Source organism: Antechinus flavipes, chromosome 5, assembly GCF_016432865.1.
Source record: "Antechinus flavipes isolate AdamAnt ecotype Samford, QLD, Australia chromosome 5, AdamAnt_v2, whole genome shotgun sequence".
Taxonomy (NCBI): Eukaryota; Metazoa; Chordata; class Mammalia; order Dasyuromorphia; family Dasyuridae; genus Antechinus; species Antechinus flavipes.
In genome coordinates, this window is record NC_067402.1 from 93,501,943 (window position 1) to 93,522,847 (window position 20,905).

The 20,905-nt window shown below is 36.0% G+C and overlaps 1 protein-coding gene across 1 annotated transcript in view; it reads right to left on the reverse strand.

Moving 5' to 3' along the window:
• Positions 1-20,905, reverse strand: part of CNTNAP2 (contactin associated protein 2) — a 2,126,697-nt gene that overhangs the window by 193,864 nt on the left and 1,911,928 nt on the right. Inside the window, exons 19-20 of the mRNA XM_051962375.1 lie at positions 13,597-13,827; positions 4,030-4,163 (exon numbers count right to left, since the gene is read on the reverse strand). Of these exons, the coding sequence (XP_051818335.1) occupies positions 4,030-4,163; positions 13,597-13,827 (365 nt within the window). The remainder of the gene's footprint in view (positions 1-4,029; positions 4,164-13,596; positions 13,828-20,905) is intronic.

Sequence of the window (20,905 nt, forward strand, 5' to 3'; positions counted from 1 at the left end):
AGCCTACTCACACCTATTATACACCTCTCAAATGCCCTTTAGGCAATCTGAAACTTCAATTCTTCGAGAACTGTGGTGTTTCATGATTTGTAATCATAAAGCATCCCTGGAAGATGACTGATAGAATTTTGTTTCAGGAAGAAGAGTGTGGTTATTAAAAATAATGAGTGATTAATTTCCCAAAGGCAATCCATATTGTTCCTGTGAAAAGAATTTACAATTGATGATGACGCAACCTTGATTCAAATCTGATTGAAATTTTTTATAATGCATATAAACCATAAAGTACTATAGGAAAATGATGCAAATTTATTTGTACACTATTTTGTTGAAATTCTGGTTATGAAGAAGACATAAAACACTGTCATTCACTACAGTTCTAATATGATATCTTATGTTTGTAAGGAATAGGACTCAGGTTCTTAAATAGAAATTAACTTTAACTTAAAAGGGTTTTAAGTTATGGTCAGAGGTAGAGAGGAATCAAGTCCAGTCAACTCTCTAAAACTGATTATTATACTTTCCATGTGAGCAATTAAACCTCAACGTCAGCAAGAGCTTGATTTATTGTTTTGTTGATTGCCTAGATTTAAGAAAGCAATAGAGCAAAGGTTAATAATACAGATTAAACTTAAAAGTGTGTCATGAGTACTATTCCCCCCCACTCAGAGAAATTGAGTCTGCTTTCTGAGGCCCAGCCTAAAAGGTTTATAAGTGTGGTGAGACTTGCCACCAGGAGGTTAACTCCCAGAGAAGGTTTTTCTTTTGTTTTTGTTTTAGCAATTTATAAAGATCACGTACTAAATCCCACTGGGCTTATCTATGATCTTCCTTGGGAAGAGAGTAAAACACTGATGAAATCAAGCATCTTTTGAGTTCTAAAGAAGTCAGCACAATAACCCTCCACCCTCCTGCCATCCTTGTGATCTTCCCCAAACCAACAGCTAGTGATTTCCAACAAGACTTTGAATAAGGAGGAGCTGCCTTATGATTCTTTTCTACCTTGTGATTTAGAAATCCCCGAACCTGAAATATTGATGGCTACCCTAACTTTTAACCCAGCATGCTATTTTTAAAGGATATCTATTTTCGTGTTAGAGGTTGGTTTAAATTTTGACTGTCAGTAAGCCTTAAGCTATTATCGCTAATGCAGCTTTGACTATTTATGAACGATGACACTTGAGAGTTGTAATAAGGCTACTTTACACTAGTGTCTGGTAATTCAGTACAGTCAGCCCTTGATTATCTGAATGCAGATTATCCACTTGGTGGATTTGTTGGCTACACATTTTTCATCTCAGGTCAGCTTCCCCCAAGTGCTTCCTCTGAATGTTTAGTGTACTCCTAGGCAGTGTGTGCTCAGGAAATGTAAACTAATTTAATAATAGCTTAAGTAAAACGTCAAAAGGTAAACTTGCCTTCGAAGCAGCATATAAATTTATAAACATCATATAATGTATTCCAAAGGTCTTTTTCCAAAATGATTTGCATTCCATAATGATTTCAGATGATTTCATGTTTCACATTATCCATACTCTTGCTCTCCCCCATTAGCATGAATTATTGAAAGTTGACTTATATTACTTTGAGATTATTTAAATATTTTTGCTAGTGTGCCCTACTGTAGCCAAGGGCTATTACAGTAAGTTGAAGAGACAGATGTTTTGAAGATGAATTAGTAGGTATCACTCCCTCCCTCATATTATTGTATAATGGAGCCATACTGCTAGGTTCTACAGCATTAGGTGGAGAAGTGAGATAAGTTGCAGGATTTAAAGGACACTATAAGTAAGAGAATTTATGAGTACCACAAATGAAGATGGAGAAGGAAAATTGGTGGTGATGGGGACAAAGAGAAGGAATATAAGGAGTGTGAGAGTATGAGTTTGATCTACTTTTCCTTCACATTAAGCATAATACTGTGCATCTGCTGCCTAGAGGGATTAGCAGAATGGGAAAAAGCAGAAATAAGAGAGAAAGGTTCTCAGAGTTGGAAGGACAGTAAATTCCTGCAATGATATATGACATGGCCATGTATATTGAAGGAAGAAAATACAGTTAGAATTGAGGTGATGGCTTGGGAGAACAAGGAGAGACAAGATAGAGGTTGATTTGAAGATGAACAGCAGTCTAGGACCATTTAGGCAAGAAGAAAGGGAGAAGGACAGGGAATTTTGATCAGAAAGGAATATTTTGGAGGGGAAACAATTCTGAATCTGAGGTATTATCACTCTTATGGTTAGTTGAGGTACCAATATAAATCAGCAAGTCACTCTGCTCGGTTTGCCTCAGTTCCTCATCTGTAAAATGAACTGAAGTAGGAAATAACAACCCATTCCAAGAAAACTTCATATAGAGTCATGGAGTCAGATATGATGTGAAACAATTGAATAAAAAATAAAAATAGAAGCAACTGGGATGTGGACTCTGTGACAAGGAGTGGCTGTTAAGTGATTTTGGCACAGGAATGGTGTGGAAATGGTAGTAAAGAGCAAGGAGCATGCTAACTACTCTCCTAGTCTTGTAAGCTGGGCAGTGGGTAGTAGTTTGGAGAGAAGAATACACACACACACACACACACACACACACACACGCACACACATACATTTATCTATAATTAGATTAATAAAAAGAATAATGAAAGAGGAACAGTGGATAGAGTGCCAGACCTGGAGTCAGGAAGACTCATCTTACTGAGTTCATATATAGTTTCAGATACTTACTAGCTGTGACCCTGTATCTTTTAATTTTCTCATTTGTAAAATAAACTGGAAAAGGGAATGGCAAACTACTCCAATATCCTCACCAAGAAACCTTCAAATGGGGTCATGAAGAACTGGATATGACAAACACAAATCTTAAGAAATCATGCGTATTTAATCTTCATTTATTCATTTTCCCAGTTCAAATTCAGTTTATATAAGAATGGATTTTGTTACAGTCTGGGAAAGTAAGTATGTGTACACTGCAGTAAAAACTTTGGACCCATCCCAGAAAAAACTGTTAATACTAGTGTCCACAGTGGAGGGAGCATCCCTCCCATAACACTTAACTGTCAAAAGAGGCATGTGGCTGATTAAATCATCCTTGCTATTGAGTTATGCCTTTGACACCCACCAGACCCTTTAATAGAGAGGCAATAATACCCTCTGCCACTTTTCTGCAGTCTGAACTTCCCATCGCAGCTAGCCTGAATGTGAATGAGAGCTGAAAGACTGCTGAACTCCTGCCAGATGACACCACGTTCCACTGACAAGACAGCATCCCCCTGCTGTCCTTTCTCCTGACAGGTATCTATTTTGATCTCCTCCTAGAGAATACAATGACAGCTCCCTTCCTTGATCTTTTGGCTTAGTTCCCAAGGAGACCTCCCCTTGTCATGTTTTATTCATGGTGTGTACAGGTCCACTTCTTTCACTGTAGAAACTACTGGTGGAATAAGGGCAAGAAACAAAGCAAAGATGGATTGGAAGCCACATGAGAAAATCACCACCTCCTTGTGTCCTGGGGTCCTAAGGAATCTGAATCCTCCTTGGGGTGGGGAAGTGAAGGTATGGTTTTAAGCCTAGACTAAAGGTAGAGAGAAAGGAGAAAAGAAAAGAGAGAAAGAAACAGAGAGAGGAATCACAGAGAGACATTTGTACATGTGTGGGAATAATGAAAGAAGTGGACAGCCAAGCCAGAATAACCCATGCTGTTATGCAGTATAAACTTAGGAATCTGAGATCATTTATAAGAAAGACAGCATGTCGAATAAAAATAGTGGGTTGAGAGACAGCTGTAAATTGGGATAGCAAAAAAAAAAAAAAAAAAAAAGAGTACCCAATATCAGTCTCCCCAGTACCCCTGCACTTCAATAATGTTTTTTTGCCATCAACTTAGTTATTGCCATTTCTGCAAGAATTATATATCTATACTTTTATGAGTCATAAAATTGTAAGGGAAGAAATAATAGCAATAAAAATATGTTGCCACATATAAATATGTGATATATATACATACATACATATATTATTATTATTATTTTACCTGGAGAATTATGTCCTTTTCGTTACGGGTGATGTTAACACTGTGAGGCTGTCCATTTGCCATGTTTCGGTGGTCTACATCAATATTATATGGCTCTCTGGTGCCTCCCAAGTTGTAACGAATCTGTAAGTTTCCTGTATAAAAAAGCAGTGGAGAGTCTTAGCAATTTCTTTGCTTTATGTCTCTTATATAGTCATCTTTTTTTGCTTTTAAGTTTCTCTTAAGCCCTCTTCCCCATCTTATTCTGCATTAATAGCATGGTGTTGTGAACTCTGTGGGACTGATCCAGCGTCATACTAATTCTTGAAATCTAAGCTCTCAGAGCAGGCAAGGGCTTATTATTTGCAAACAAGGAACCATTGTTGGCCATTGGTTTAATGTCAAAGCAGCAAATGGTACAAATTATAAAAGTTGGGATTATGCCTAGAATTTATGAGTGTAGCAATATAGCCCTGTAGAGACTACTGCAAGCTTCACCAAAAAGTGTTGGAAATTAGAAATAAACACAGGGTATAGGGATGCTCTTATGCTATAAGCAGAGCAGGGCATGTGGCATATAAAATAATCATGCATATACGATATTAAAGTCAACATAATTTACAAAAGATAAATAGATGGAAATTTTTGTGGCCTTTAAGAAACCATGAACTTGTAGTTTCCTTTATTTTATAACTGTAACAATCCTTATGCAAATAAAAGGGAATGAGCGTTTTCAATGCTTTCCTCCCTTCTCCTTCTATACTCAGTTGTTTTTTTCTCAGTTTCTACTTGTCCTCTCATCTATCTTTTTCTCATCATTTAAAAAAAATGACCAGGGATAATCTACCTACTTAATGATTTCAGTTTATCTGAATAATAGCCATATGATTTGTTTCCTATTTATTTATGATCCTTAAAGATGAAGGGATTTGTTTTTATGATGAAAGATCACAGGATTTGGACCTGGGAGCAACTTTAGAGAGAAATGTCTTTCTTTTTTAGATGAGAAAAATGAGGACCAGAAGGTAACTTTTCCAAGGTCACCTAGCTAGTAAGTGGCTGAAATAGAATTTGAATGTGGTTCTTTGACTCTTTAATCAACATTTTCCAGTATCCCATAGCAGAAGATAGCACAGTATAATAGAGGGAATTCTATATTCAGATTTAGGAGACCATGATTCCAATTGTACTCCTAATTCTAGATTATGACTGGTGATGGGACCTTGGGCAGGCCACTTAAATTCACTTCATTTAACAAATTTATTAAGTACTGCCTGTATGCAGAGCATGATCGGGAAGAGGCAAAATTTATATCTGACTATTAACCTCCCTGAGACTCTTCTGCATCATCATGCATGAACAGCAGTTGTAAAAGCAAATGAGCACTATTCCTGGAGTCTGGAGGACCTGAGTTCAAATGTGGCCTCAGACATTTACTAATTGTGTGACTCTGGACAAGTCACTTAACTTCAATTGCCTCCAAAAACAAATAAAAACGACAAATGAGATCTTGCGTGTAAAGCATTTTATAATCAGAGTTTCATAAAAATATGAATTCAGTTATTCCTTTTATATTCAAATTCTTTTTTCCATATCATTAATGTCTCTTTAAAATTCTAAAACTCAAAAATGGATCTAACCCTTTCAGGACACTCTGACTAGCTATGAATGACCATTCTAGGTAAATTCTATATCCCTTGTGTTTCTGATATGCTATGATCATTTATGCTGTTAAAAGCAATTTAGTATTCTTCTTGCTTCTAGGCAAAATTTTCCTTTTTTTCTTTTCTTCTCATTTCTCAAAATACACATGCATTGTCTCTTCTCTCCCTCTCCCTGTCTCCTTTCCTCTCTCCCTTCCTCTCTCTCTCTCTCTCTCTCTCTCTCTCTCTCTCTCTTTCTCTTTCTCTTTCTGTTTCTTTCTCTGTCTGTCTGTCTCTGTCTCTCTCTGTCCCTCTGTCTCTCTCTCAATCTCTCTTCCTCTCCTTCTCCCTCTCTGTCTTTCTCTCCATCTCTTTTTTCCCCTCTGTCTCCTTTCTCTTTTCTTCTCCTCCTCTCTCTTCTTTCTCCTCTCCTTACTCTCTCCCTTCTCCTCTTGCATTTCCCCCCTCCCCACTCTAATGTTTATGCCTTCTTTATTTCTGTTCAACCACCTGAATTTATTTATGCTTTTCTTATACCCATAGGCTGGGTCTATTTTATACTCAACCATTCATATTTTAATAGATCTGTGATCTCCTCCATGGGAGTTCTCCCTCCAGATCGAAACCTATCAATTCTTGCCCAAACTGTGGGTAACTCTTCTAGATAATTAGACCCAATTTGTTGGGATATTTTCTCTAGATTAGGACTCTTAATTTGAGGCCAATGTACAGATTTTAGCAGGTCCAAAAATTTGGATGGGGAAGAAATACATCTTTATTTCAATTTAATTGGTTTTCTTGGAAATTCTTTGTATTTTATTTGATGAATTAAAAAAAATTCTAAAAAGTGGTCCATGGACTTCATTGGACTGCCAAGTGATCCATCTTTCCCAAAATATTTGGAATCCCTGTCTGCATCTTTTGCTATTGTATGGATATAAATAAAATATGTATAGTATCATCAGTTATTTCTTGTTTTTACTATGTGACCAATCTATCTTTCATTTTATTTCATTTCATTATTATTATACTTATTTTATTATCTAATTTATTATTAATATTATTTTGTTTAAAGAAGATGATCCGGAGCTGTGATTTTCTTGGTATAGGAAACTCCGAGGTGAAGAAATCTTTTCAACTACTACATTTCTGTCCTTTCTCTGTAATTTAAAGTCTCAATAAGTTATGTAGATCATTGAGAAATTAAGTGAGTTCCTGAAAATATTACAGCCTTTTATGTGTCAAAGGCAAATTTGAACACATTTTCCTCCCATTCCAACTTGCAAATTTCTGTTCCATGTTGCCTCTCATGTCTCAGCCAAGAAATAAATTCCTTAAAAGAATCATGAAGTGTTTTTTTTTTTCCTTTGGACACCTGCTTGTTGACACCTTGTTGACTGACTAACTGCTTGAAGATTTCATCTGGCCATTTGGAATTGTGCAAACACAGCCTTGATTTGATTCTATTTCATTTTGGTAAAGAAATACCTGGCTTTTGGAATTTTCTTCATGTGAAGTTCAAAAGTAGATTCTTTAGCAAATTACATACTAATCATAGAATCTACTTCCAGGTTCTATTTCACTATTCCTGCCATGAAATGCTGCCGCTCCTAATTTCTGGAGATCTTACTACCACTTTGTGCATGTGGCAGCCCAAGGTATTCCTACCAACTACTGGCTTCTTTCCTATTTATATGCTACTGAATAAAACAAGGGAAAATTAAGCATGTTGACTAAATCCACTACAAATTTATATTATGTAATCTCAAATGCACTTTCACTGCAGTAAGGCAATCCTTTATTACCTCCCTAGTTTAAATACTTTTCTACTCACCACAGTGGCTTTCTTTTCCTCCTTAAATTTCACATAGCTCCCCCACTACCATTTCAACAGAGAACTTTGCTTCATATTTGATTGAAAATGTTGAGGCCATTGTTAGAAAACTTTCCTTTTCTCCCTTGCTCAATCCCATCTCATAGAAGCCTTCTGTGGTATTGAGATGGCCCTTCTCATTGCCAAAGCAAACTTGCAATTGTGCACTATTTGCACGAAGGATCCCATCCCATCTCATACCCTTTAGCAGATTGTTCCCTCTCATCATTCCCAATTGCACTTATCTTTAATTGCTCCATTTCTATTAGCTGCTTCTGCACTGACCACAAACATACTATATAGTCTCTCCTATCCTAAAATAAAACAACAAATTAAACCCTCTCATTTCATTTTTCCATTTTTGTTCATCATTTACCTATCTCTCTCCTGCCTTTTGTTGCTCAATGCCTTGAGAAAGCTTCCACTACTTCCACTACTCTCATTCTCTTCCTAACTCTCTAATGCAGTGGTTCTCAAACTTTTGTTCTCAGTATCTTCATATTGTTAAAAAACTATCAGGGATCTGTTCAAAGAGTTTTTGTTCACATGGGTTATATTTATTGCTATTTACTATATTAGAAATAAAAAATAATTTTGAATTTGTAGACCCTCTGAAAGGGTTTCAGAGACCCCAACAATTCTTTGGACTACACTTTGAGGACCACTGTTCTAATGTCTGGCTTCTCAGTCACTTCCACTTGATGGAAACCACTTTATATGATTTCCTAATTGTCAAATATAATGACCTTTTCTTGATCATCATCCTTCTTGATCTCTGTAGCTTTTGACATTGTTGATCATCCTCTTCTTCATACCCTCTTCTCTCAGGATTTCCATGACACTAATTTATCCTGATTCTCCCCCTACTTATCTGACTTAGTTTCCTCTGAGATGGCTCTTCAGGTCACAATTACTAATGATGGAAGGTTCTGTCCTGAGCCTTCTTCTTTTCTCCATCTACACATTTTCACTTGGTAATTTCATCGGCTTCTCTGGATTCAGTTATCATTTCTATGCTAATGATACTTAAATCTACTTACCTAGTCCTAACTTTTCTGCTGATCTCTAGTCTTGCATCTCCAACTGTCTATTGGAGATCTCAAATTAGATGTCCCATACTTATCTTAAACTCAAAACTGACATTATTTCCCCCCAAATTCTTCCCTCTTCCTAATTTCCCTATATCTATAGAGAGTATCACCAGCCTTGCCACCTATCTGTCATCCTTGACTCCTTTCTTTTCTCATATCCAATCTGTTGACAAAACTTCTTGATCATCCTTTTGTATATGTCTCATTCTCTCCTCTGACACTGCAAGCCTTCATCACTTCATGCTTGGATTACTGCAATATACTACTTGTTGTTCCCCTTACTTGTCTACAACAGTCCATCTTTCACTCAGCTGCCAAATTCAACTTTCATAAAACACAGATTTTACCATATCACCCTTCCACCCCACCTCAATAAACCCATCAAAAAACAATCTCCAGTGCTTCCCTGTTACTTCCATCATTAAATAAAAAAAGCCTTGGTATGGTGTTAAAACCTTTTAAATCCTACCCACCCTGCCCTCACATTTCCAATATTCTTATACCTCACACCTCTCTTCCCACTCTCCAATCTAGTGATACTAAACTCAGCTATTCTTAGATCATGATTCTCTAACACTCAATTCCAGGCATTTTTACTTGCTGTCCCCCATAACTAGAATTCATTACCTCCTAATTTCAATTTCTTGGCTTCCTTCAAATCTAACTAAAATCCCACTTTCTACAGGAAAGCTCTGATATTCCCTCTAGAGTTTTAGTGCCTTCCCTTTACTGATAAGCTACAATTTTTCCTATAAGTAGCTTGTTTGTCTGTAATTGCTTGTAGATTGCCTTCTCCCTTAGACTCCCTTAGACTCTTTAAGAGCTGGGACTGTTTTTTGGCTTTCTTTGTATTCCTAACACTTAGCATAGTGCCTGGCACAGGGAAGATACTTAATAAAATTTCATTGGCTGATGGCTGTCAAGGTGGGAAAGAGGAAAATTTACATTTATATCAATGTATAGATTACCTTTATCCTTAAACTCTCCATTTTATGTATACCACAATGCTTTAATAATTGTAGTAAAATCGACTTTAGGTTTATTTTCTTCATTTTTATGATTTTCTTTATTTTTTTAAATTTAAATTTATATTTTTATTGCTTTATCCTTTAAAAATGACAGAAATAATTTGTTCTAAGGGGTGTATGAGAGTTAGAAAGCTAGAATATCACAAATGGCTCAAAATGGTTATTCAAATAGATTTAGAAAATAAATTTCAAATGACATATTTAAAATACTTCCAATAACACTAAGAGGATGTCAATATAGCAGTGAAAAGTGTATTAAAATTTAACATTAAAAATATAACATGATGAAAAAAGATACTTCATTGATCTCACATTTATCTCCTAAATGAATTAGAATCATCATAAACTATTTCTTTTTGATGATCCATAGTAAACAAGGTCCTCAATGGATTCCTTTTCTCATAGTTATCATCATCATTAAGACACATTTATGGAATATAATTGAGAAGGGTGCATTGTGTAGTCCTAAAATATCAGGGATGTAACTCGAGGGAAGTGAGTTGGGTTTTGTTCCTGGATACCAAAACTTAAGAGGGAACAACAATTTAAAATAATTTTAAAAGATTGTACATTCAAAGAGTTTTTGGACAAGTAAGACAAAGGGAATACAAGACAGCATGAGCTGAGCACTTAATGAATGATCTTGATATTGCTCATAGAATTCAATGGTGTGAGAAACCAGAGTAGATAGACAGGTCTAGACTAAGGCAGCTGTACAGAGAGTTTGAAATTTGGGGCTGGGCTGTGAACGAAAAATAGGACTGAAATAGGAAAAGAGAATGATAAAAGGCTTTCTAGGAAGCAGAAAGAATATAAACAAAAAGGTAGCAGCAGCTAGGTAGTGTAGTGCATAGAGAACCAGGTCTGGAGTTCAAATTGGCCATTTACACTTACTAGAGGTATGTTGAGTAAGTTACTTAACTTCTGTATGTCTCAGTTTCTTCCTGTGTAAAATGAGTTTAATAATAGTAATACCTACCTCCCAAAGCATAAAATGTGATAACAATTATAAAGCACTTGGCACAGTGCCTGAAACATAATATGCACCATCTAAATCTTATTTTTATTTTTAGCTATTATTGTTTTTAGATAAGTGTATGCTGTAATAGGGAAATAATGAATGTACCAATTTGGTTCAAATGTTTCATGGTCAGGAATGGCAGAAAGTATGACAAGAGTGGCATCTAGGGGACAAACTATGGAAATCCTTGAATTTCAGATTAAGAAATTTAGACTTTATCCCATCGGTACTGGGGAGCCACTGAAGGTTTTGAAAGGGCACAAAAAATGTAAAACAGTGTCTTTGATCATGAATTTGGCAGGGAGACACAGGGTAGGTTAACCTAAACAGGAGAAAACAGAGAAGGTCACAGTGCTAAGGGTGAGGTGATAAGGACTTGGACTAGGGTATTGGTAGAGTGAATGAAAACAAAGGGATAAATGTAAAATATTTCACAAAAGAAGAAATTACTGGACTTGGTGAATGATTGGTTTGGATTGGTGAAGAACAGAAAGGGAGGAGAGGCAGTGGTTGAGGGATAGAGTCCAAGGTAATTCCAAGGTTCTCTTACATTTGGAACTGGGATAATGATAACATCATTAAAAGATCCGGGTTTGTTTGGAGGGTGGAGAAGCTAATTTGAATGGAACCCTCCTAAATGGAGTTTTTCTAAGGCTAAATTTGAAGTAGTAGTGGGACATTCAGGTAGACATTTTTTTTTCTATCTTGTTTTTCCTCTGAACAAATTTGCAGCTAAAATAACAATTCCTTTTCTCTTGGGGCTCCAAGTCTGGAGTCAGGAAAACTCATCTTCCTGAGTTCAAATCCAGTCTAACTTACTAGCTGTGTAATCCTCTTTGCCTCAGTTTCTTCAGGTGTAAAATGAATTAATAAGGAAATGGCAAATCAGTCTTAATATCTTTGCCAAGAAAATTCCAAATGTGGTTACAAAGACTTGGACACACCGGAAAAATGACTGAACAATAATGGCAAAATGGGATAATTCAAAATGGGTTATTGGATGGAAAAGGAGAAGTTTCATTGTGGAGACCTTTACTTCAAACAGAATTTTGGTGAAATTCTAGCAAGTAAAATTTTAAAATCTGTATTTTTAAACAACCTGTCCCTAATGATAACAAACAACATTAGCCTGATTTTTAAGAAATCTTACATTTTAGATTAGTTTGTGTGTATTTGTGTACTGATATGTGACTGTGCATGTGTGTGTGAATTTATTATGTACCATCTGCTAGATTTGTGTCTCAGATAGTCTGTAAGACAATAAGGAGATCAATACAAAAGTGAGACAGTTCCTGCCCTCATGGATCTTGCATTCTACTAAAGAAGGTCTTATAATTGGGGAAATTATTAGACTTCATAGTTCACCTTGAAAAGTGCTTAACAACAAATTTTAGTTTCCCTTTTTATTATATAATAATTCAGATATTGGAAACTATTTCATTTTGTAATTTTTAAATAAAAAATTTCCAAGATTTGTAAGCTTTTAGAAATTAAAAAAAAATTCCTGTCAAGTTGTTAAATGGTGATAATTTAAACCAACTGTTGACATAATTATCCTCCCTATCAGGATCACCAGAAGAAAACCCCAAGATGAAGAAGGTGATCATATTTGCATTTCTTTTATATGTGGGGATTTGATGCTTCAGGTGAGTTTGTCAAAATTTGTTTCATCATCAAAGTAATGTAATACTTTCCCCTCCTCATTTGCTGAATTCTTACCTATTCTTTAAAGTCTAAATCATATATCATTTTTTTTCATGAAGCTTTCTCAGATCACTCCAGAAAGGAATAAGTTCTTTCTCTGAGGATCTCACAAAATGTTCTGATTGCATTTCTCTGATATAATGACCACCTAGTTTTTAGTATGACAGTTATTTATCAAGGCAGCTGGTGATACAATGGATACAATATGGCCTAGAATCAAGAAGGTCTGAAACTTACTCAGATACTAACTAGATGTGTGACTCTGAGCAAGCCATTTAACTTCTGTTTTCTTTAGTTTCATCATCTATACAATTTGGGCAATAACAGTATCTCACGGGATTGTTATGAGAAGGGGAAGGAGAAAATGTTTTTAAAAAGTGTTTGATAGTGGACACAACCTAAATTCCTATTCTCTTTTCTATATGAATTATAGAGAGATAGTTTGATACAGGATATGAGAGTCCATTTTGAAGTCAGGAAAACCTGGAATCAAATCAATTTAATAGCTGTGTGATAGAGAGCAAGCCATTTAATTAGCTTCATAGTCTAATTAACTAGGCAACCCTCTGAGAATTTACATCACAGAGAAGTTACCAACATGCATTAGTAAAGGGATTTTCCTTGCTGAAGAGTCCCTTCTGTCAATGAAATCACAGATTGGTTTATTTTCCCCATTCCTTGGTCAATCAACAATATTAAAAAGCTTTCCAGGCACTGTGCTAAGTGCTAGGGTTAGAGAAAAGCAAAAATTATCTGTACATCTAAGATTGTAAAATTTATGAAGCAAAGAACATGTCATCTAAGCTTCATACCCAGGATGTCCTAACACAATGTTCTACATTCAACAATCACCTATTTTATACTTATTGAGTGAAATTGTATTTCCATCCCTATTTAGGGGGTTATGACTGTCTGAACTTGAAGTGGGACACCTTGGCACATCACTGCCGGTAGAATTCTGAGAAGTAGCTTGCATTGGACACAGAATTCCCTGAAGAGTCAAGCAGACTCTCTTGGCTCCAAACTCTAAAGAGTGTTAGTTCTCTCATTCATTCCAGCTTTGGCTATCAGCATCAGCTGCTGTCCCTCTGCTACCCCACTTAGTCTGACTGTGAGATCAGAGACTCTCTTCTGCTAGCCACCTGAGAGCATCCCTTCTCATCCTCTGAGAATTTATGAAAATCCTACCACAGGTGAATCATGGCCGGAGAAGGATGGAGATCCTTACCAGAGGGTTTCACCAGAACTGCCAGGAAGTCTGTGGTTTGGGAGCTGACGTAGAGGAGGATGCAGGGAACCTTGGTGGTGCTGAAGCTAAAACTGAGCTCTTCCTTGGCCAGGTCTGGCATGGAGTTCTGAGTTTCCGGAGAGCTGCCACTTCGACTGGGGGCATCCTTGGCTCCTGGTGCTTGGAAGTTATACCGTAGCCACATTCCCTCTTCAAAAAAAGCTCCAACATCTGGGAAATGTTAAAAACAGGAAAAGAGAAATCTAAAAATAATGGAAAGTCCTAGGAAGCTACTGGACATCTCCAACTGGGCAGCATAGATGGGAGTGATTTGTTAGAATGATGGTGTTTCCCCCCTAACTGATGTCCTCTCACTCCGGTGATAGACAGATATCTGAACAAGGGTAGGCCAAATGAAGGTATCCTGGGGTGCTGGAAATGGATCTTACATATAATGTTGCATAAAATTAGTGCTTAATGAAACACTGACATTGGCACTCCCTGTTGTATTTGGAGATCAACAGCAAGAGGGCTGATTTTTAAAACTTAAAATTAACAACACTAATTTTGTACAAATGCTGCCAGGGAGAAAACCCTGGTGATAAATCATAAAGGAAAATAAAGCTGGGACCATAAAAAAACATGCAAATTTTAAAATAAATTCATAGAGACGTGATGTAAAATTTGAGGAACATAAATCATACCAGAAAAAGTTTTCTCCTACAATACTCAGAATAAACTATTATCATGTTAAAGAAAGATATTTCACACACACAGATATTCCGAGGTACTCTTTCCTGGATTGGCAACACAATTGCTTAGGGCACTGTAGCTCTGTAGACCCCTAGTTACTTCTTCCTTCCAGCTAGGTCTGGCTATGAGAACAATGGGTTCTCAAAGGCTAGGGCCTCACATAGTTACCCTCTCTAAGGTAGGTCTTTAGAGAATATAATTGCAAAGGAAACTATTGACATTATGCAAATCTAAGATTTCTGAGAAAGTTGGAGCTCAGGGATAGTGAGAAGAGTCTCTGGAATTTTTCTAATTAAACTCGGCCTTAGTTTTTAGAGTATCAGGACACTGTGCTATCTCCTATAATTTAATAAATGATATGGAATCATTCAATATGGAGGAAAAAAAGGAATAGAAACCAGGCTTCCAATCTCTAAATCTCATATTCTAGTTGATGAAATTGAACTTTCCAAATTTGGATGACAATGCTGTCAGTTTCTATTTTCTTCCTCTCATGCTCTTCAGTGCCTAAAGTGAAGACATCTGAAAGTTCAAATAAACCAAAACAAGCATTAGATTTACTATCCAGTGTTCATAATTATGACTTTAATTTCTTCTTTATTAAAATACAGGATGAAAGCCCAAATCTTCCATTTGGAGATTTTTAAGAAGGGTCTTGCTAGTAAAGGGTTGGAGTATATTTTTCCTATCAAAGGAATAATAGAGTCCCACAAGTTAAAAAAATACCCTTAAAAAGAAAATAAATGAAAACACTCCACTAATACATTTTTGAACTAAAAACAGGAGACATGTACTATTAATATCAATTCACTTTATATGACATTTTATGATTTACAAAGTGTTTTTTTTCCATAACCTTGCAAAATAGGTAATGAAACCCTGATTATTCCCATTTTATAGAGAAGAACATGTTGAGAAGTTGAGTGGCCTCTCCATGGCCAATATTTTGAAGCATTACTTTTTAAAAACTCATACTTCAGTTCTAAATTATGGTCAATTTAAAGGAGTAAGGCAGAAAGGAAATAGAGAAAGAAAGGGGCAGAGAGCAATAGAAAAAGAGGGATACATTAACACAGAGAAAAACAGAGGAAGACAAGGAAAACAGATTCATGACCATGTTTTATTGACAAGCTTTTACTGGACAACATTTCTACAACTTGGTCTTTTAGAATGCTGCCACTAAAAATTTTCAAAATTATAATAACTTTCTCAACTATAGGCACCACAAATACCTGGTCCTGGTAGCTGAAATATAGCTCAGGGAAAATTAATTCAAGGAGTGTTGTAGATCTTAAAGCCACTCATGATTGCTAATAGCCAGAGAGACTGATGGCTTGTCAAAAGCCTAAAGAACCAAAGATGGATTCCAGATCTTTGACTGCCATACCATAATTCTGAAAATATTCACCATTCACTTTTCACAGTTGTAAGCTACCATCCTGATTGTGAGATTTCTAAATTCTAACTTATTAGAATCTAATTTATTACTGGAATACTAATCTTGATTCATTTTTCTACCTATACATCTTTATATGAAAAGCTTCTCATCTGGCTCACTGTAAAAAACTGCATTTGGGGCAGTTAGATGGTGCAGTGGATAGAGCACCAGATCTGAAGTCAGGGGGACCTGAGTTCAAATCTGACCTCAGACACTTAACTTCCTAGCTGTGTGACTCTGGGCAAGTCACTTAACCCCAATTGCCTAAGCATAAAAAAAAAAAAAAAGAAAGAAAAAAAGAAAAAAAAAAAAAAAAAAAAAAAAAAAGAAAGAAAAAAAGAAAAAGAAAAAAAAGGTGCATTTTATTCTGGGAATCTAAGAATAGTTATAAGGTTAATTGTGAATGCAATTTAGTCAAGTAAAAAATATGATACAGGGGTAAGTACCCTTTAAAATCAGAGGACCTGGGGCACGGTGGATAGAGCACTGGCCCTGGAGTCAGGAGAACCTGAGTTCAAATCTGGTCTCAGATACTTAACACATCCTCCTTATATTACCCTGGGTAAGGTATTTATTCTCAGTTACCTTGTTCCCCGCCTCTCCCCTCAATTTAAAAGATTAAAAAAAATCAGAGAACTTGAATTTTATTGGTTTACTTTGTGACTTTAGGCCTCAGTTTCTTTTTCTGTAACATGAGTGTTGGACAAGATGACCTTTTAGGTCCCTTTCAAATCTATATTTCTGATCCTATAATAAAAGATTATTTCCTATTAATCATAGTTTGGCAATATCATTACTGAAATGAACTAAAGTACGTTTTAAAAATCATTTATTTCTGCAATTAGGCCAATCAAATCAAAAAGGAATTCTAAAGTGATGAATATTATGCAGTAATATCTTAATAAATGAAAATTTTGTAAACAAAGCTCTTTTTATAAAATTAACGTAGACTTTTTCAAAGAAATATTCATAAATCATGCAATGCAATATTGTATGAGTTGTATGGTTCAAAGGTGATAATCTTTTTATTTTTTATTTTCTTATGAATTTTTAAAAATTGGAATAGGCAGAAGGGATTTTATAAAAGAAGTGACCCTTGTTGTTGAGTCATTTCAGTCATGTTGAATTCTTTGCGAGAGTGGTTTGTCATTTCCTTCTTCAGCTCCTTTTACAGATGACCTGAGGCAAACAGGATTAGATGACTTGCCCAGAATCCCATGAGTGTTTGAGGCCAGATTTGAAGATGAGCCAGGAAGATGAATCTTTCTGACTTTAGTCCTAGCTCTTTATCCACCGAGCCAACTAGCTACCCTGAAAGACAATGTTTGCAGCATACTGCACAACTGCACCGGTCAGCCTTGCTTCTGAGATCAGCATTTCTTTGTCTACATATCTGAAGATAACTTCAGATTGGAGGCAAAATGCAAAATTTAACCTAGGGCCACTTAGGTAGCAAGTAGCCTAAAAGCTCATAGAAAATCAATTGGAAGGAAGCTCTGAACTCCTAGGAGCTAACCTCTTATTTTACTGATAAGAAAAAAAAGGAGGTTACTATGAATTTAAATTCTCTGACTCCAAATTAAAGATCTTGCATTACCGGATACTAGGAGGAGTAGGCTGTTATGTTTTTCAACAACAAAGTGATTAAATATTCTATACTCCTGGAAAGTTAGCCAAAGCATGGGGGACTGAGCAGAATCATGAAAAAGACATAGAATGTAGGGAAGTCAGAAAGTAGAAAGGGGTTGAACCCTAATGAGAGATCTTGAAAGATGAAAGGTCAAAATCTGTTGCATTCTATTCCAAGTACTTGGGGCTGGAAAAGTAGCCATAGTCTAAAACTCTGATTTACTGTCTGAGGGACAGGAGAATTGAGCTAGAAATGACACTGTGAAAATCTTTTGGCCTGGTACAAAAGTGGTCTCAGAGTCATGGGCAGATTGAGCCCTCAGATTCAAAGCAATAACATATATTTAGCAGAAAGGAAGGACCAAGAGAAGGCAAGAAGCCAAGCTTTATGTCCCAGATTATGAACCTGTCATTTTGACTTGTAGTCATTTCAGAGCAGGTGAACAGAGAAAATTTAGAATGATAAAAAAAAAAAAACAAAAACAAAAACAAAATAAGGACAATAAAAGCTTAACTATGCCATGGAGATCACTTTTTCATATGTTTTGGGATCCTCCTTAAAGAGCTTGGTGGATTTCTGTTGGTTTGCAGGAGCGGAGAGACCACATTTAGAAGTGTTAAGCTGAAATCACATCATAAACCAACTGTTAAAGCACAAACCTCATATAGCTGTAAATAATTTAAAATCTACAGTGACAGATTTAAAGCTGTCATTGGATCACTTCAGAACCATTTCAGATAAAGTCAAAATCCAGAACTGTAATAATCTTTAGGAGAATAGTCCATTCATACTCACTGACTAAATGATTAAAGTAGCATTAATTTATAAAGCTCAAAGTAACTCAGCTTAATACTTCTTTGGGTGACCTTGAGTGAACAGCACAGAGGCACTGGAGTGGTGCCTTTTGTGGACAACTAATAATACACACTCAGTAAAAACAATCAGGTTACATACAGTCTGATTGCTTGAGGGAAAGAGGCAACATAATCTACTGACTCTAGCTTCCCTGAGACAGAAGAGGGCAGGATCTTTCTTAAATTAGGTCAGGTTTCATAAACTTTCTAATACCTGTTATGCGATTTCTAGTTACAGAAAGCTACGCTGGCAACCTTGAGAGGTCATTTAGCCATTGCTGTCTTTAGACAGGCTCATGCACTTGGAGCTACAGGAGATCACAGAAGTCAGAAAGTCGGACTCCCTCATTTTACAGAGGAGAAATCTGAGGTTCAAATTCTCTTGCCTAAGATCATCAACAGTGTGAGATTTGAGCTCTCTGGAATCATATCTCAAGGACCCCTGACTAATCAGAAGCTTTTGGATGGAAAAGATACAGATAAAAGCATCTTCATGGTGCTTTTCAGTTCATAAAACCTTTTTTTAAAATACATAAATAAGCTCTTCTGATTCTCCACAATCATATGAGATAAGAAGAGCAGGTATTGGCAGGATCATCAACTGAGAGTTAGAAGGAATCAGGGGAAGCTCTCAGCCAAGCCCCATTATTTTATAACTATTGTATCTGAGGCGCAGAGAGATTACATAATTTGTCTATGGCTACATGGGTAGAAAATAGAAGGCCCATATCTACTGATTCCTTTTCTAGTTCTCTTTTTATTGGCTTATATCTTCTGCCTTATCCCACTTGTCTTGTGTTTGGATGAAAAAAGCTAAGTATATATTAAGAGAATTAATTAGGTAAAGGAAACAATTAAGCGAAGGAAAATGTATTCTCAATGGCTGCTTCTTTTGAACTTCAATATAGATTATCTTCACCTCTCTTCTTCCAATTCTACATTTCAGTCAAAGTGTTTTTCTCTCAATTCTTCATACATAGCCCTATATCTCCTCTCTCTGTGCTTTTTGTGATGTCTTTCCCCTTTGCCTGGAATGCTCTGCCTCCTAGTCTTGTGCCATACAATCCTTCTTAAGATTTATCTAAAATGTAAGAAGCTCTCCTTTATTCCTCTCTCTGCTAGTTCCCTTCTTCCTTAACATCCCTAAAGTTAATTATACAGTATTTATTCTGTACATGAAAAAAATAACTAGTATTTATATAACATTATAAAAGTTGCAAAGCACCTGATGATTATCTCATGTTATCCTCAAAATAATATTGGGAGATAGATACTAAAATTTATTCTTCAAATATTTATGTATGTACATACTGATTGCCTTAAGAGAGTGTAAACTCACTGAGAATAGGGACTATTTTTTGCTTTTACATACAACAAAATGCCTGGCACATTGTGTTTTACTTTAGTTGTTTTTTTGGTCACGTCTGACTCTTCATGACCCACTTTGGGGTTTTCTTGGCAAAGATACTGGATTTTTTTTGCTGTTTCCTTTGCCAGCTCATTTTACAGATGAGGAAACTAAGGCAAACCTGGTTAAGTGACTTGCCTAGATCACACAACTGTTAAGTGTCTGAGGCCAGATTTGAGTCTTTCTGATTTTATGCCTGGCACTTTGTGCACTAAGGTTCTACCTATACAGTCATAATTGGCACATGGTAAGCACTCAGTAAAAATCTGATTGACCACAACTTCACTAATCAGTCTTGTATTGAGAATTTTACCATCTTTTCTTTTTCTATCACTTTCAAAATGATATGCTACTTTCAGATATTACATCATCTACATTTTACACATGAGAGCACTCAAGCTTATACACAGCGGTTTTGTGACTTGCCAAGGTTTACATAACACATTAGTGGAACAGCTGGGATCAGCCCTTAGGTGTTCTGAAGCCAGCCTAGTGCTTTCTTCTATATACCATACTATCTCTAGAAATAAAGATTTTTAAATTAATTTTCTCAATAGAATCTTATTTTTCTAATTACATGTAAAGATAGTTTTTAACATTCATTTTTATAAGATTTTAAGCTCCTGATTTTTCCTCCTTTCTTTTCCTCCCCATTCCCTAAGACAGCAAGCAATTGAATATAGATTATACATGTACAATCATTTAAAACATACTTCCATATTGGTCATGTTGTGAAAGAAAAGTCAGAGCAATAGGGAAAAGCCATAAGAAAGAAAAACAAAGAACAAAAAAGGTAAAAATAGAATGTTTCTATCTATATTCAGTTTCCATAGTTCTCTCTCTGGATGTTATCTCCAGTTTTTTTTTTTTTTTTTTTTTTTTGATCTATAGCTTGCTACTGGATCCAGAGGTCTGTGGAGGAGAAAATGAGGCAGGTGATTTTGCAAAGCTCCCCCCCTCACTTAAATTCAATTCACCTGCATGTCATAACATCACTTTCCTGATGTTATGGTTCTCTTGGAGAATGAATGACAAACAACCTATGGTTGGGAATGGCATTTTCTATCCCAAGTTCATTGTAATTATCTTGGATCACTGTATCTCTGAGAAGTGCTAAGTCTATTGTACTTGATCATCACATAATCTTACTGTTATTGTGTATAATGATCTCCTGGTTCTGCATCACTTAGTATCAGTTCATGTCAGTCTCTGTGGGCTTTTCTGAA